At 52.6% G+C, this 14866-nt stretch overlaps 1 protein-coding gene across 2 annotated transcripts in view; it reads left to right on the plus strand.

Moving 5' to 3' along the window:
• MRC2 (mannose receptor C-type 2) overlaps positions 1 to 14866 on the plus strand; it is a 57420-nt gene that overhangs the window by 24957 nt on the left and 17597 nt on the right. For both annotated transcript variants that reach the window (XM_070393642.1, XM_070393643.1), the window contains exons 2-8: positions 6864 to 7265; positions 8206 to 8379; positions 8574 to 8738; positions 9417 to 9530; positions 9988 to 10131; positions 12917 to 13105; positions 13269 to 13423. In XM_070393642.1, the coding sequence (XP_070249743.1) occupies positions 6864 to 7265; positions 8206 to 8379; positions 8574 to 8738; positions 9417 to 9530; positions 9988 to 10131; positions 12917 to 13105; positions 13269 to 13423 (1343 nt within the window). The remainder of the gene's footprint in view (positions 1 to 6863; positions 7266 to 8205; positions 8380 to 8573; positions 8739 to 9416; positions 9531 to 9987; positions 10132 to 12916; positions 13106 to 13268; positions 13424 to 14866) is intronic.

Here is a 14866-nt window from a genome sequence, read left to right on the forward strand (position 1 = left end):
AACCTCATGAGGGCATATTGTCTGATTTCCCTGTAGTACCCAGTACAGTGCTATCTGCATGAGTGAGGAAGTGGGGGGGGGGGGGGGGGGGAGGCGGGGGGGGCTGGCGGTGGAGGAGGGATAGGGGGAGGGAGCAGCCAGAAGGTGATTAGGAGGAGGGGGTGGGGTCCAGCCTCCAAGCACCAACTACCCCCATGCGGCCCAGAGGCTGCAGCAGGCCCGGGAAACTCATTACTGGTCTGACGGGGCCGCCAGGGGAGTAAGGAAACTTAGCCGGCGTTCCAGTCAGGGCGAGAGGCTCTGGCTCCCGACATGGGGTTGTGTGTTTATCAGGATTCTTTTGGTTACAAGGACAGAACCCAGTGCAAACAAGCTCAGCAAAATAAAAAAGGGGAGTGTGGGGGGAATGTGGCCCTGGCCCGGGAGCTGATTAGAATGTTGGCCTGATACCCAAGGTTGCCGGTTCCAGCCCCATCAAGGCACTTACAAAAATCAACCAGTGAATGCATAAATAAATGGAACAATAAATCCATGTCTTTCTTTCTCTCCCCTTCCCCCCCCCTCATGCCCATCCTCTCTCTTTCTCAAATCAATTAAAAAAAAAAAAAAAAGAAAGAAAATAAAGAATGTGGCTGTAAATGATCAGAAAGAGCTGCAGGAATTTGGGGATCGGGACTGGCTGGTCAGCTCCACTAGGACTCACTTCCTCTCCTTCCATCTCAACTCTGCGTCTCCTATGTTATCTCCATTCTTGCCTGTAGCAGAAAGGTCTCATGGCAGGAAGCATGGCCACTGACAGCCCCAGCTTAGCAGTCTCAACAGAGAGAAAATTTTATGTATTTCAGGGGAGGACTCTGAACAGCCCTGTTTGAGTTTGTGCCCAATCACTGTGGCCAGGGGATGGACACTCTTACTGGCCAAGAGTGAGCTTTGTAAGCCCTCGCATAGCTAGAGGTACAGGAAAATTCTTTATAAATAATAATAAGGGGATGGGAAGTTTTCTGAGCAGATGAAACAAAGGCCAGAGACGATGAGCAGTCAATGAGTGGTCAAGGATTGGATATCTTTCTATTTTCCATGCAGAGCCCAGCACCTCCCAGACCATGTGGTGATAGGGGCTGGATTATGTCTGTACTGCTCACCACTATACCTGGCACCATGACTGCCTGACACCTATGAAGTTCTCAAAGATTTTTTTGAATGAATGAATGAATGAATGGCATCAAGTTGGTGCTCACTGGATAGTTTCCTGCCTGGCTTCACTCATTTATTCACTCACTGACTGTGCTAGGCATGGTGTGGTTGCCAACAAAATGCAAGTGGTCGTCTTTGTTGTTGGCGAGGACCATGCCAAGATCCTAGCGAGGAGCATTGGCACCTGGTGCTCTCAGGCATGTGGATGGGGGTGGGGGGGTGGGGGGATCGGGGCAGGAGGGGCCTTCTCAGGATGTGGGGCATCAGGCCTCCCTACTTTGAGCCCTCTCTGCTGCTCCATTTAGGTTTGCTGAGAGCGTGGACACAAAGAACAGTCAGTTCTCGAAACGCGTCTGTTCCCTTGCCTTTCCCCTTGTGGATCGAGCTCAGCCAAAGCTCTCTTTCTCCATTGGGCCCTGGAGAAACAGCCTCCTCTCAACTTGCGGTGGAAAATGCTCTCCCAGAGCCCTGGCCTCCAGCTTGGCAGATTCCCTGGGACCTCTGCTCCCAAATTCCTCATCCTTTCTCATTGGCTGCCAAAGCAGTTCTGTGACCTGCAGTCTTCACCTTCTGCCGCCTCCAGATCCTTAGTGTCTTCAGGGCATCTCCCTGCCCTCCAAAGGCACAGCCCCTTCCTCTGCCCCCCAAACACCCGATTTTAAAGGGCTTCTTTGCCCTCATGTCCTGCTGTATCCAAACCCGCTACTAGATGTACCGGTTAATAATGTGGATTTTTTCAGTGTGTCACTAGCGATGAACATTACTTTGAATAAAGCACTTTTGATGTTTCTTTTGAAATTATCGTGTTTTCTTTGATTACAAAATCAATGTGGATTATTAGCCAGTTAATAGTGTGGATTAACTGTTAACCAGTTAATAATGTAGATTAATCATTAACCGGTTAATAGTGCAGATTAACTATTAACTGGTTAATAATGCAGATTTTTGTAATCCAAAGAAAATACCATAAAATCAAGAGAAACATCGAAAGTGCTTTATGTCCATCGCTAGCTACACATTTCCCCCATCTTTCAGGTAATCTGTGGATACCGTCCCAATAGAACTTTTCTTGTTTTGAGGCAGACCATTCAGAGACCCAATTTTCCACTTCTTCGTGTGTTTTGAAGTGCTGCTCAGAAAGTGCGTGTGCCATCGCTCGGAACAAGTGGTAACCTGAAGGAGTAATACAATAAAATAGCATACATATCAAATCGCATATAAGTCAACATATGTGTAACTCCATCTATTGAAAAAAATCCGCATTATTAACCGGTGCACCTAGTATTCTCGAACCAGGACAGTGCTGCGTGCTTGCTCGTGGCCCCAGTATTGCCTGGGACGTGTCACACACATAACAGGCACTCCAGAAAGATATGTGGATTTGAACCCAGAACCCAGAACGTCAGAGGAGGGAGGGGACTTGCAGCCGTGGTTCATGGGACACAAGAGGAAAATGAGGTACTGCAATTGGGCATCCTAATCACTTTCCCTCTCTGGGCCTCAGTTTCCTCATCTGTCAAGTGAGGGGAAGGTGGCCTGATGCTGGGATTGCCTCTCCCGACTGGCATGGGTCCCTTTCATTTGCCGTTTGTTGCAATTGCACAGCCCGGCTGGAATGGCTGTGGTCCACGTGTGAGTTTTCTGCTCGAGGAGGAGGGGACGAAACTGTCCCCCGGGGTTGCTGTGGGCTCCTGTGATGGTTTGGGTTGTACTGTCCAGTGTGTCCAGTTCTATCTCTGAGAAGCATCTATGAAAGCAAGCACTATTTCCTCCCTTTTCCGGTCCCAGGCCCTTTCCCTACCCCCCGCTGAGGGCCATTTTCTGTTACAACTGACTGTCTTCGCTGAAGTGGAGCTTCTGAGAACCAAATCCCAATATCCTAGAGCAAGCTTGCAAGCCTGGGTCAAGCCCTGGGGCCCGTTTAGTGTTCTAGGTGGCTTGCTGGAAGGGGAAGAACAAGGTGAGGGGAGGGGCCCCCGAGCAGGATGAGTAGCTGTGGCTGTCACCTTAAAGGCCCTTCAGAGGTCACCTGTGTCTTGCCCAGAGAGGACCCCCAGCCCAGTGCTCTTGAAGAGTGGAGTGACCAGGGTCCCTGCCCTGCCTTCCTGCCCAGTGTTTTGAGCACCCAGTGAACAGGAGCTGCGGGTGCTCCGTTTAGAAAGATTAATCTGGCAGCTGGGACAGAGAGCAGAAAGCTAGACTGGTGAGTTGTGGTATCAAGGCCTGAGATTCATTCATTTGTTCATTCAGCGTGTATTAAGCACTCCTGTATGTCAGCCAGTTATGGGTACCGGGGACCCAGTGGTGAAGACAGAGAAAGTCCTCAGGAGTTTATGAACAAGAAGGGAGACAGAAAATAAAAACATGTCAGATACTGAGTTCTGGAAATGGCGGGATAGCTTGTATCAGTTGTGGATGAAAAAGGGGCCACATACTAAACTGAGGCTCAGGGAAGGCCAGCATGGTGAGCTTTACAAACTGGGAGACCAAAAGTAACCACATCGGATGGTCTGAACTCAGTGGGTTAGAGCGTCAACCCCGTATGCCAAGGTTGAGGATTCAGTCCCCAGTCGGAGCACATGCAAAAATCAACCAATGAATGCATAAGTGAGTGGGACAACAAATCGACGTCTCCCCTCCTTTCTCCCTCTAGGATAACACCTTTGAAATGTCAGAGTAATCTTTTCCAGGCCAGGACCACCATGCAAGACCACCATTATTTTTATCTTTTTGCCCCCGTACCATCTCTCTGTGCTATAAATGTTCATTGTTAACTATTCAGCACCCACCAATGCAAAAGAAGTTCATGTCTCTCTGTTTTACTCGTTTTTAAAATATGTATATTTATGTTCATTTCAGAGAGGAAGGGAGAGGGAGAGAGAGATGAAAACATCAGTGATGGAAGAGAATCATTGATCAGCTGCCTCCTGCATGTCGCATACTGGGGATCGAGCCAAAACCAGGGCATGTGCCCTGACTGGGAATCGAACCATGACCTCCTGGTTCATAGGCCGATGCTCAACCACTGAGCCATGCTGGCCGGGCTCCCTGTTTTACTCTTTATCCCATCTCAGAGATTGCCCCCTCCTTTGCTTTCTCCTGCCCCCTTACTCTACTACCAATAGGTTTCACGTAACCCTCCTTACAGCTCCTTCTGTGATTCTAATGTACAAAATAAGCCGCAAGACGGCCATTCTCTGGAGCACTTTCTAAGTCTTCAAGATTTGTTATCAGTTTGGCTCAAATAAAGTCATAAAAATTCTCTACTGGTTTGGAGTTTCTTACATTGGCACAGTCTAGTCCTCTGGCAAGAGTGCTTATAGGCTAAGCATAAAGTATAAAACAAAGCGGTTTGAGAGCAATCAAAAACAGGTAGATGCTGGGGAGGAAAAGAGGTCTTTGAAAGAAAAGAAGCAGATGATGTGAGTGGCCCATGGAAGCCGTCCCCCCCCCCCCCGCCAGAGTACTGCTCTTTACAAGGCGTCAATGTAAGACCACCCAAATCTTTAGAGAACTTTTATAAAAATTTATTTGCACTAAACAGAGGATATACCTGGAAGCCAGATCTCAAGACTGGGAAAAATGCTCCCAAGAAATGACAGTTTGCTGCTGCTTTTATGCACTTGGAATTAAGGAGGTAATGTAAGGAAGATGACATGGGGCTGGGAGAATGCAAGGTGGGGATTGGATTAGGGGATAGTTAATAAGATTATGTGTTCTCGTGAGGGTGGTCTGAAAAGAGACATTTCAAAGGTGTGTTAACCACCCCCACCCCCCCAAAAAGAAAAAGCGTGTTAACCTAGATGCACAGAAACAATGGACAAGGCTTGCCTAAGGCAAGGATAAGCCTTTCACTAAAGCAGTTATTTGCCTGGGGTGTGATTACCACCATGACTTGCTCAGTTAGGAATTTATGATCAGATCCCCCTGTGAGGAAGCCCCTTTCCTCCACAAGAAGCTTAAACAGAAAGTGGCAGTGTTACTGGGTCAGAGTTTGAAGCCACCAGAGAAGCTAAAAATCAAGAGGGAACATTCTGAGAGGAAGGAGCTATAGAGAGGTCCCCTTCAGATGCTCCTCGAGTTCATGGCAACCGCTAACTGTGCACGGGCAGTTTACACTGTGAGGCCTTAAGGCAGCGGTTCTCAACCTTCCCAATGCTGCGACCCTTCAATACAGTTCCTCATGTTGTGGTGACCCCCAACCATAAAATTATTTTCGTTGCTACTTCATAACTGTAATTTTGCTACTGTTATGAATCGTCATGTAAATATCTGATCTGCAGGATGTATTTTCATTGTTATAAATTGAACATAATTAAAGCATAGTGATTAATCACAAAAACAACATGTAATTATATATGTGTTTTCCGATGGTCTTAGGCAACCCCTGTGAAAGGGTCGTTCGACCCCCAAAGGGGTCGCGACCCACAGGTTGAAAACCGCTGCCTTAAGGGCTCCAGGAAGAAATGGCAGCTGGGAGGCAAAGAGGTCCCCCCTACCCCCCCTGCTGCCTGGTTCGAGGAAAATGTTGAGAATTCAAGTTCCACCAAGTTAGAGGGGCTTAGTTATTGCCTAAAGTTTTCCTTTGAAACTCCAGAAGGGCCTCACCTATGATTAAACCGAAGGCTAAGAGACACACCCTAAGACTAAAGGCAAAACCCAAACAACCCCACCCTAGCAAAGCCTAAAACCAAGCCTCTACACTGCAGGATCCAGGTGATTCACCCGTAATTGAACTGCATGCCCGAACAAAGCAACATTCTTTTTAGGAAGATAAATCCAGGCACCCTGGAATATGTCATCCACAAGGTTCCATATGGAATTTAACAGTCCAGACTCCTTACAACATTATTTACAATGTCCAGTTTATAATAAAAATTACCAGACATGCAGGCAGCAGGGAAAAGTGACCCATGATCAAGAGAAAAAATAGGCGCAAATAATCCAGAGGCTGAACAAAAGATCAGATAATGATAAATGTCGTCAAGAGAATTACAGTCCAGGGACGTGCTAGAGTAACTGTGTGGACACTTCCAAGTAGGAGGTCATAGAGGGCTTCTCGAAAGATGTGGCTTTTTTCTTGAAATGTGAAATGCCAAGCAGAGGACAACAGTGCAAAAGGCTCTGAGGCAGGACAGTCAGGCCTGTTCCAGGAAGGGCTGGGAGGTCAGTGTGACTTGCGCCGGGGGAGTGGTTTCATCTGATATCAGTCTGGTAGGCAGGACCAGACCATGTAGGATCTTGAGGCTCAGAGTAAAGAGTTTGACTTGTTTTTGAAGAATGCTGAGTTGCCTTTCAAAGGACTTTAAGCAGGGGCTTGAGAAGTTGGGTAGAGGGGGCAGTGAGTGGTTTGGGGACTTTTTAGATGGGAGAAAAGGATGGAGCCAATGGGGCAGAGCAAGACAATGACTCCGGGCTGGAACACTTGGGCAGAAAACCACGCTACTGTCATGACTGGGGTAAAGGTGTCGATGTGCTGTGTGCTGTGAGTGCCTCCACCTCTCCCGTAAAATCTTCACTTGCCCGTGGAGGTGGGTTTGCTTTTGGGGGTGTGGCGGAGGGCTGAGATCCCGCTCCAGGCTCCTGGTTAATGTCTGTAGGTAGCACTGGCCAGCAGGGGCCGGCCAGGAGAGCCCTGTGATGGCTTCATGTTCCGTCTTTCTTTCTAGAACCCAACGTCTTCCTCATCTTCAGCTACGGCCTGGAGGGCTGCCTGGAGGCCCAGGGCGGGCAAGTCAGGGTCTCCCCGCACTGCAGTAGCAGTCTCCCTGCCCAGCGCTGGAAGTGGGTCTCCCGGAACCGGCTCTTCAACCTGGGTACCATGCAGTGCCTGGGCACAGGCTGGCCGGGCACCAACACCACTGCCTCCCTGGGCATGTACGAATGTGACCGGGAGGCAATGAATCTTCGCTGGCACTGCCGCACACTGGGTGACCAGCTGAACCTGCTCCTGGGCGGCCGAGCTGGCAACGCGTCGAAGGCTGGCACCCCGGAGCGTGGCGACCAGACCCGCAGTGGCCAGTGGTCCATCTATGGCAGCGAAGAGGATCTATGTGCTCGGCCCTACTACGGTGAGAGGCTGCTAGCAGCCGAGTGTCGGGGGGACTGGAGCCCCGAGGGACACACTCCCGGGTGACAAGGCCTTTTCCTCTAGACCTTCGGCAGTCACATCTTTAATTGTAAACATTTCCCATTTAATGGGAAACATTTTTGAGTAAGAAAACGAACTTCAAAGCAACTAATTTACTTTTTAAAAAAATTACAAAATTAATTTACACACATGTAAAGACCTCAGTCAGCACAAAAGCGTATAATGTAAAATTTCCTACCCTAGGCCTACTCTCTAGGACAGTGATGGCGAACCTATGACACGCGTGTCAGAGGTGACACTTGAACTCATTTTTTTTGGTTGATTTTTCTTTGTTAAATGGCATTTAAATATATAAAATAAATGTCAAAAATACAAATCTTTGTTTTACTGTGGTTGCAAATATCAAAAAATTTCTATATGTGACACGGCACCAGAGTTAAGTTAGGGTTTTTCAAAATGCTGACAGGCCGAGCTCAAAAGGTTCGCCATCACTGCTCTAGGGAGACCCCAGGGTAACCCCCAGAGGGCAGCTCCATCCTGGGGGGTCCTTTTCCTGGAAGCCACCCTGAGTGGAACCTGGGGAGGAGGGGTGCACAGTGGAGCCCCCAGGCCAGGGACCTGAGTACGGCTCCCTTCAGGCCCAGACCTCTGTGGGTGACTTGCAGACCCCCTCAGCCAGCTGGAGAGTGGACAGCCCTATCGGGGGCATTGGCGGACCCCTCCCCAGCCCTGTGGGATGGGCAGCAGGACCTCTCCCAGGCTCCTGGGACCATCTGGTGGAAGAGGGAGCCTTAAAGCCATTGTCTGATGTCACTGCCCTTCCCTGCTCTGCTGACCCCTGCCCACTCCTGGCTCCCTGGGTTATAGGGGGTGGGAGCCTCAGGGGTCCCGATGCCAAGGCCCGGCTCCCCTCCTTGCAGAGGTCTACACCATCCAGGGGAACTCCCACGGGAAACCCTGCACCATCCCCTTCAAGTATGACAACCAGTGGTTCCACGGCTGCACCAGCACGGGCCGCGAGGATGGGCACCTGTGGTGTGCCACCACCCAGGACTACGGCAAGGACGAGCGCTGGGGCTTCTGCCCCATCAAGAGTGAGAGCAGGGCGGCAGGGCGGGAGGCTGGCCTGAGGGTGCGGGCGGCAGGACTTCCGGGACTGGGGTGAGAAGCGGCCCCTCCTCGCAGCGTGGAGCAGCCTGTGCGGGGTCTGCACTCCGTGAGGGACCCCCGTGTAGGCCCTGACGCCCAGGGCTGGGGAGGAACCCATGTCCGGCTGTCACGGTGGCAGGTAATGACTGTGAGACCTTCTGGGACAAGGACCAGCTGACCGACAGCTGCTACCAGTTTAACTTCCAGTCCACGCTGTCGTGGAGGGAGGCCTGGGCCAGCTGTGAGCAGCAAGGGGCGGATCTGCTGAGCATCACCGAGATCCACGAGCAGACCTACATCAACGGTGAGGCGGTGGGCAGCCTGGGCCGGCCTGGCTGACTGGGGTCTGACCACCTGGGACAGGGCAGGATGCCAGGACCCTGAGACCTGCTCCTACCTCTGGAGAACCCTGAGCCCGTCCTTCCTTCCTCCCTTCCTTCCTTCCTTCCTTCCTTCCTTCCTTCCTTCCTTCCTTCTTTTTCTCCTCCTCCTCCTCCTCCTCCTCCTCCTCCTCCTCCTCCTCCTCCTCCTCTCTTCTTCTTCTTCTTCTTCTTCTTCTTCTTCTTCTTCTTCTTCTTCTCTCTCTCTCTCTCTCTCTCTCTCTCTCTCTCTCTCTCTCTCTCTTTTTCTTCTTGTTAATGCTCGCCCGAGGATATTTTTCCACTGATTTTTAGGGAGAGTGGAAGAGAGAGGGAAAGACAGAGAGAAACATTGATGTGAGAGAAACACATCGATTGGTTGCCTCCTGCATGAGCCCGGACCAGAGCTTGGTCCAGAGAGGAGCCTGAAACTGAGGTACATGCCCTTGTTGACTGGAATTGAACCCGGGACCCTTTGGTCCGCAGGCCGATGCTCTATCTACTGAGCCAGACCGGCTAGGGCATCCCTTTCTGCCTGCGGGGGTAAGGGTGGTGTTGGGGGCAAAGAGTAGGAGGGCCGAGGATGGGCGACCTGCTTCTCATTGTCACCGTCTTGCTGTCAGGGCTCCTCACTGGCTATAGTTCCACACTGTGGATTGGCCTTAATGATCTGGACACCAGTGGAGGCTGGCAGTGGTCGGACAACTCACCCCTCAAGTACCTCAACTGGGAGAGTGGTGAGGCATGGGGTTTGGGGTACAGGGTGGCCTGGGGACCCCACAGGCACTGTCTCCTATTTATTCCTCAGAGTGGGGCTGGGAGGGGGCAGATTTCCCCCACCCCCTGGAAGGGCCCCACTAGCCCATGCAATGCGTTTGTGTGAATTAGGAATGAATGCTCAGGGCATAAGGCCTGGGCAGTGGACTGGATTTCAGCCCCCTATACCCAGTGCACAGCAGCCTGGCCAGGGATGCTGGCTGGGGCTGGTACTAGTTGCTGAGTAGAACTCAGGACATGTGGGCCCAGGTGAGAAAGCAGTGAGGCCCTGCGTTGCCCGGTTAGGGAGGGCTGAGCGCAATGCTGGGCATCTGCAGCTGGCTCATGCTTCCGAGGGAGCAGGAGGTTCGGGGGAGGGCCCCAGGGGCAGGGGTGTGAGTCTCTTTCCGGGGTGCTGGCACCCTGCCCTCCCCACAGATCAGCCGGACAACCCAAGCGAGGAGAACTGTGGAGTCATCCGCACGGAGTCCTCCGGAGGCTGGCAGAACCGCGACTGCAGCATCGCGCTGCCCTACGTGTGCAAGAAGAAGCTCAACGCCCCAGCCCAGCCTGAGCCTCCCGGTGAGACTTGGTCCCAGTGCAGGTGGGGGTGGGAAGTGGGGGTGGGGCCCATCATGGCCACAGCCACAGCCGGCCCAGTCTCAAAGCACAAGGTGACTCCCTGTTCTTTTTCAAATATATTTTCATTGATTTCAGAGAGGAAGGGAGAGGGAGAGAGAGAGAGAAACATCAGTGATGAGAGAGAATCATTGATTGGCTGCCTCCTGCACGCCCCTCACTGGGGATCGAGTCCGCAATCCGGGCATGTGCCCTTGACTGGAATCGAACCCGGGACCCTTCAGTCCGCAGGCCGACGTGCTATCCACTGAGCCAAACCAGCTAGGGCCTCCTGTTCTTATTTAACAGTTCAGCTAAAGTCGGAACAAATTGGAAAGTGCCATTAATTCATTCATCCGGGGATTTGTTAAGAATGGTGTTCCATGCTGGTATTACTCATCTGGTCCTTGTGGAGGTCACAGTCTGTTGGAGGTGACAGACATCTCATCGCACAACTGGAATATCCTGAGCTATGTGCTGTTATAAAAACACGTGCAATGATGTTGGAGGAGAAGAAATGCCTAGACAAGGAATGAAGCTTCTGAAAGTTGAGGAGGGTTTCAGGGACGTCACATTCGATTGGGGCCTTGCAAGTTGAGCGTCAGCTTAAAGAGCCATAAAGAGGCGTGAGGGAAGGGCAATCTTGGGAGAGGGAACCGCATGAGCAGCGGTGTGGAAGCATGGAAGTACACGGAAGTTTTAAGGTTGGGGAGTGGTCTGGTTGGAGTATAACTACTGACAGCAGGGCCCTGAGCCCAGCAGCATAGCTCGTCACCTGGGAGCTCGTCGTAAAGGCGGAGTCTCGGGCCCTGCCCCAGATTAATTCAACCAGGATCTGCATTTCACAAGACCCGTACCTGCGAGTCACGTGCATGTACAGTTTGAGCAGCACTGGCTCAGAGAGCGTGGTGGAGAGAACGGTTCAGAAAGGCAGGTTGCAGCCAGTCAGTCCCTGAAGGGTCTTGGCTGTTGGGCGAAGTTTGGGTGGGGCCAGGTAGGCAGTGGGAGCCTTTGCAGGCTTCTAAGCCAGGGAGTGTCTTGCTGACATATGTGATTCATAGAGCTCGCTCCAGGGGCCTCAAGGAGGAGCTCCCAAGGGAGCGCGCATGTCCATAGGTGGCGGGAGGCATTTGTCAGCGGAGGTTGGAGGGGCTCCTGCAGGAATCCAGTGACCCTGGGAATGGTGAAGAGGGAATTTTTCCAGGCAAAATACCAGAAAAAAAACAACACCCACAAACTCACCAAAAGTAAAGAACTTACAGAGTGAAAGTTCTGCTTCTGACCATTAAAATGTTGCCCAAGACTGACTGATTCAGGGCTGTCAGCTCCGGTTTTCTCGATTCACCTCCTAGGGGTCAGAGCAAAGGCTTACAACCTGGGCGCCCCACCTCTAGCCGGAGGGAGCCTGGAGCAGGCACCAATTCCAGGTCCTCCAGAAGCTCCTCTTTGAAGGAAGGAGGAACCCTGTGGGCAGGCCTAGCCCCTCTGTGGTCCCCCTAGATCTGGCCTCTCACCAAATTCTCTGTCCCCTGGGTGTCCCTGGCGTGGCCCCTGTGGCGAGTCATCTCACAAACCTGCAGATATGTCTATGGCTTTGGCCTTCCTCTTTCACCCCAGCCCACTTCTCTCTGCCTGAGGCATTTTTCTAGGCAGTTTTTCTTCTGCCTTCCCAGTCTCATGACTCAAAGCATGCCGGGCAACGTCGTGCTCCTGAAGCATCCACATTTCCTGAGCTCCCTTTCTCCTACATCCCAAAGCAGGCGCCTAGGGTCTGAACACCCACTAACCGCTGGTTCTGTCTGGGGCAGCAGACTTGGGTCTTTGCTCCGTGGCCAACAGAGATGATTGACAGGTCCCTAGCCCAGGAGTGATCGCTCTGGCTCGCAGCCCTGCCGCTTTGCTGGGTCTCCAGGAAATGGGATGGCCGGACCCTGGAGCGGCTCCCAGAATGGAGTGCATCCCAGAGTCCCAGCTTTGGGCGGTGCTTCGAGTGGGCACATGCTTTCCTGCCCAGCCAGGCAGAATCCTGCCCAAGCCTGACATTGCGGGTGGTTTGGTAAAATCTTATTTTCTTTTGCCAAAGTCCAAGCCACGGCTTGTTTGTCTCAGCTGCCCTTGGACCCCATTCCCCAGAGGGTGAACCTGAAATGCAAGGAGGTGGGGCCGAGGAAGGGACCAGCTAGTCTGTCAGCCCTGGGGAGTAGGGAGAAGAGTGGGGGGATTAGCAGGTGGAGAAATTCCAGCCAGGGACGTCAGCCAGTCAGCGGGTGACTTCACCTGCCGCCTACCTGGCCCCATTTCCTTAGTCCCTTCATCCTGGACCACCAGGAACAGCACGGAGCCCACGCTCAGTAGACGTTATCTGGGATAGTGACATTGGTTTCGTTTACTGAGCAAGGTGGACAAGAGCTACGTTTGAACCTTGTAGCAGGAAACTCCATTACAGAAGAGGAAACAGGCTCCCTGGGCTGGTCTGTCCTGAATCCCTGCCCATCTCTCTCTCAGAGCCCTGGCTAGAGGGGCCGTCCTGTCTTGAGTGGAATCTGCCACCACCTCCCGGGGCTCTGCCTCTGGGGCTCCAGCAGCCCTGGAGGATTTTATCTCTTCATCAGCATTCAGACCTGTCCTGGCGGGAAGGCCTGATGTGAGATAGGTTTGGGGAGGCAATGAGGTTGGGGCCAGGCCCAGTGGGTCAGTGCCTAGGCTGGGCGGCTGGATGGCTGAGCAGCGGCCTTGTGGGTCTCTGCAGATGTGTGGGCCAACATGAAGGTGGACTGTGAGCCCAGCTGGCAGCCCTTCCAGGGCCACTGCTACCGCCTGCAAGCTGAGAAGCGCAGCTGGCAGGAGTCCAAGAAGGCGTGTCTGCGGGGCGGAGGCGACCTGCTCAGCATCCACAGCATGGCCGAGCTGGAGTTCATCACCAAGCAGATCAAGCAAGGTGAGGGGCTGCTTGCCCACCGCCAGTCTGAGGTGGAGGACAGGGCCTCCTGATGCCCATCTGGTCCTGCCCAGGAGGCTCAGGGACGGCCCCTTTCTCCCCTGCTGGTGGCTGAGGCTGACCTCTCATGTCCTCTCTCTCCTCCCGCCGGCTGCACCCCCAGAGGTGGAGGAGCTGTGGATTGGCCTCAACGATTTGAAACTGCAGATGAATTTTGAGTGGTCCGACGGGAGCATTGTGAGCTTCACCCATTGGCACCCCTTTGAGCCTAACAACTTCCGGGACAGCCTGGAGGACTGTGTCACCATTTGGGGGCCGGTGAGAACCCCTTCTTCCTATCACAGGGCCCCAAATACTCACCAGCCTTCTGGTGCGACCCCAGTCCTATTGGTACTGCCTGGCACCCGCCCCCCCCCATGGCCTCTCAGAAGCCCAGTCTTCCCCACCAACCCTTCCACATGGGAGATCGCCAGTGTTTGACCCCCGTCTCCTTCCCCCAACTAGCTGGGTCACTTTGGGCAAGTTACTTAACCTCTGTGTACCTCGGATTCCTCATCCGCCAATGGAACACTGATGGTGCCAACCTCAGGGGTCATTGGGAGGGTGAAAGGAGCTAATTCTCATGAAACCTTAGGCTGCCGCTGTTCTCGCCGGCAGGTGGCATCAGAGGCCACGTTATGGGACATGCTCCACAGGCCAGGGTGCTCTGTGCAGGGTCCTATCCCCTCATGAACGTAGGGGGCGATGACTGTTTGCCATGGCTCTGCCTCAGCGGCGGATGAGCAGATGGAGGAATTGATGCAAGGCTTCAAGCAGAGATAAGAGACCCTTTAAAAAGGGACAATGCCATAGAGATGGACTACCCACTCCAGGGACAGATAGGACACACTCTGGTGAGATACCACAAACCACTGCTTTTCAGAGAGAGTTGGAAGGGAGGAAGGGAGGGGAGGGAGGGAGAGAGAGAGAAAAAACAACATCGATGTGAGAGAGACACATCGACTGGTTGCCTCCTGAACACATACCAAGCAAGGGTGGGAGCAAACCCAAAACCCAAATATGTGTCCTTGACCCGGAATTGAACCCGAGGTCCTTCAGTATGTGGGCTGTCGCTCTAACCATTTAGCAACACTGGCCAGGACTGGAGGGTGCTATTTTAAAATTTATAAACATGCCCAGCTGGTGTGGCTCCGTGGTTGAGCATTGACCTATGAACCAGGAGGTCACGGTTCGATTCCTGGTCAGGGCACATGCCCAGGTTGCGGGTTTGATTCCCAATGGGGGTCTTGCAGGAGGCAGCCGATCAGTGAGTCTCATCTTTGATGTTGATATCTCTCCCTCTCCCTTCCACTCTGAAATCAATAAAAATATATTTTTAAAAAAATTTATAAACAATTATCTGTTGAGAGTCTACTACGTGCCAGGCATTCCCCTGGGGGTGGGGTACACGGCACCTCTGCCCTCGGGATGGAGCTAAAGGCAGACGCACAGCCCGTGGGGAGGCTGAGGACTGAATTCCTGTTCAGTGCCATCATCTGAGGTCCGGGTCTGGGCGCACAGTCTGCTCAGCCTGGCTCTGCAGGTACTGGCTGGACACCTTGCAGAACTGGGAATCTCATTTGTCTGTCCTGCCATCCATCCCACCAACAGTTTCAGCCATGTTTATGAAATGGGCTATAAATAATCTCAAAGGGCGCCTCTTCACACTAGACAGTGCTTGTCAGTGTTGTAAGGCAGTTGCACATCAACTCTGTCTGCTCT

The sequence above is a fragment of the Myotis yumanensis genome, unplaced genomic scaffold (assembly GCF_028538775.1).
Source record: "Myotis yumanensis isolate MYYU_CA2020_CCGP unplaced genomic scaffold, mMyoYum1.0.hap1 SCAF_16, whole genome shotgun sequence".
In the NCBI taxonomy this organism is placed as follows: domain Eukaryota; kingdom Metazoa; phylum Chordata; class Mammalia; order Chiroptera; family Vespertilionidae; genus Myotis; species Myotis yumanensis.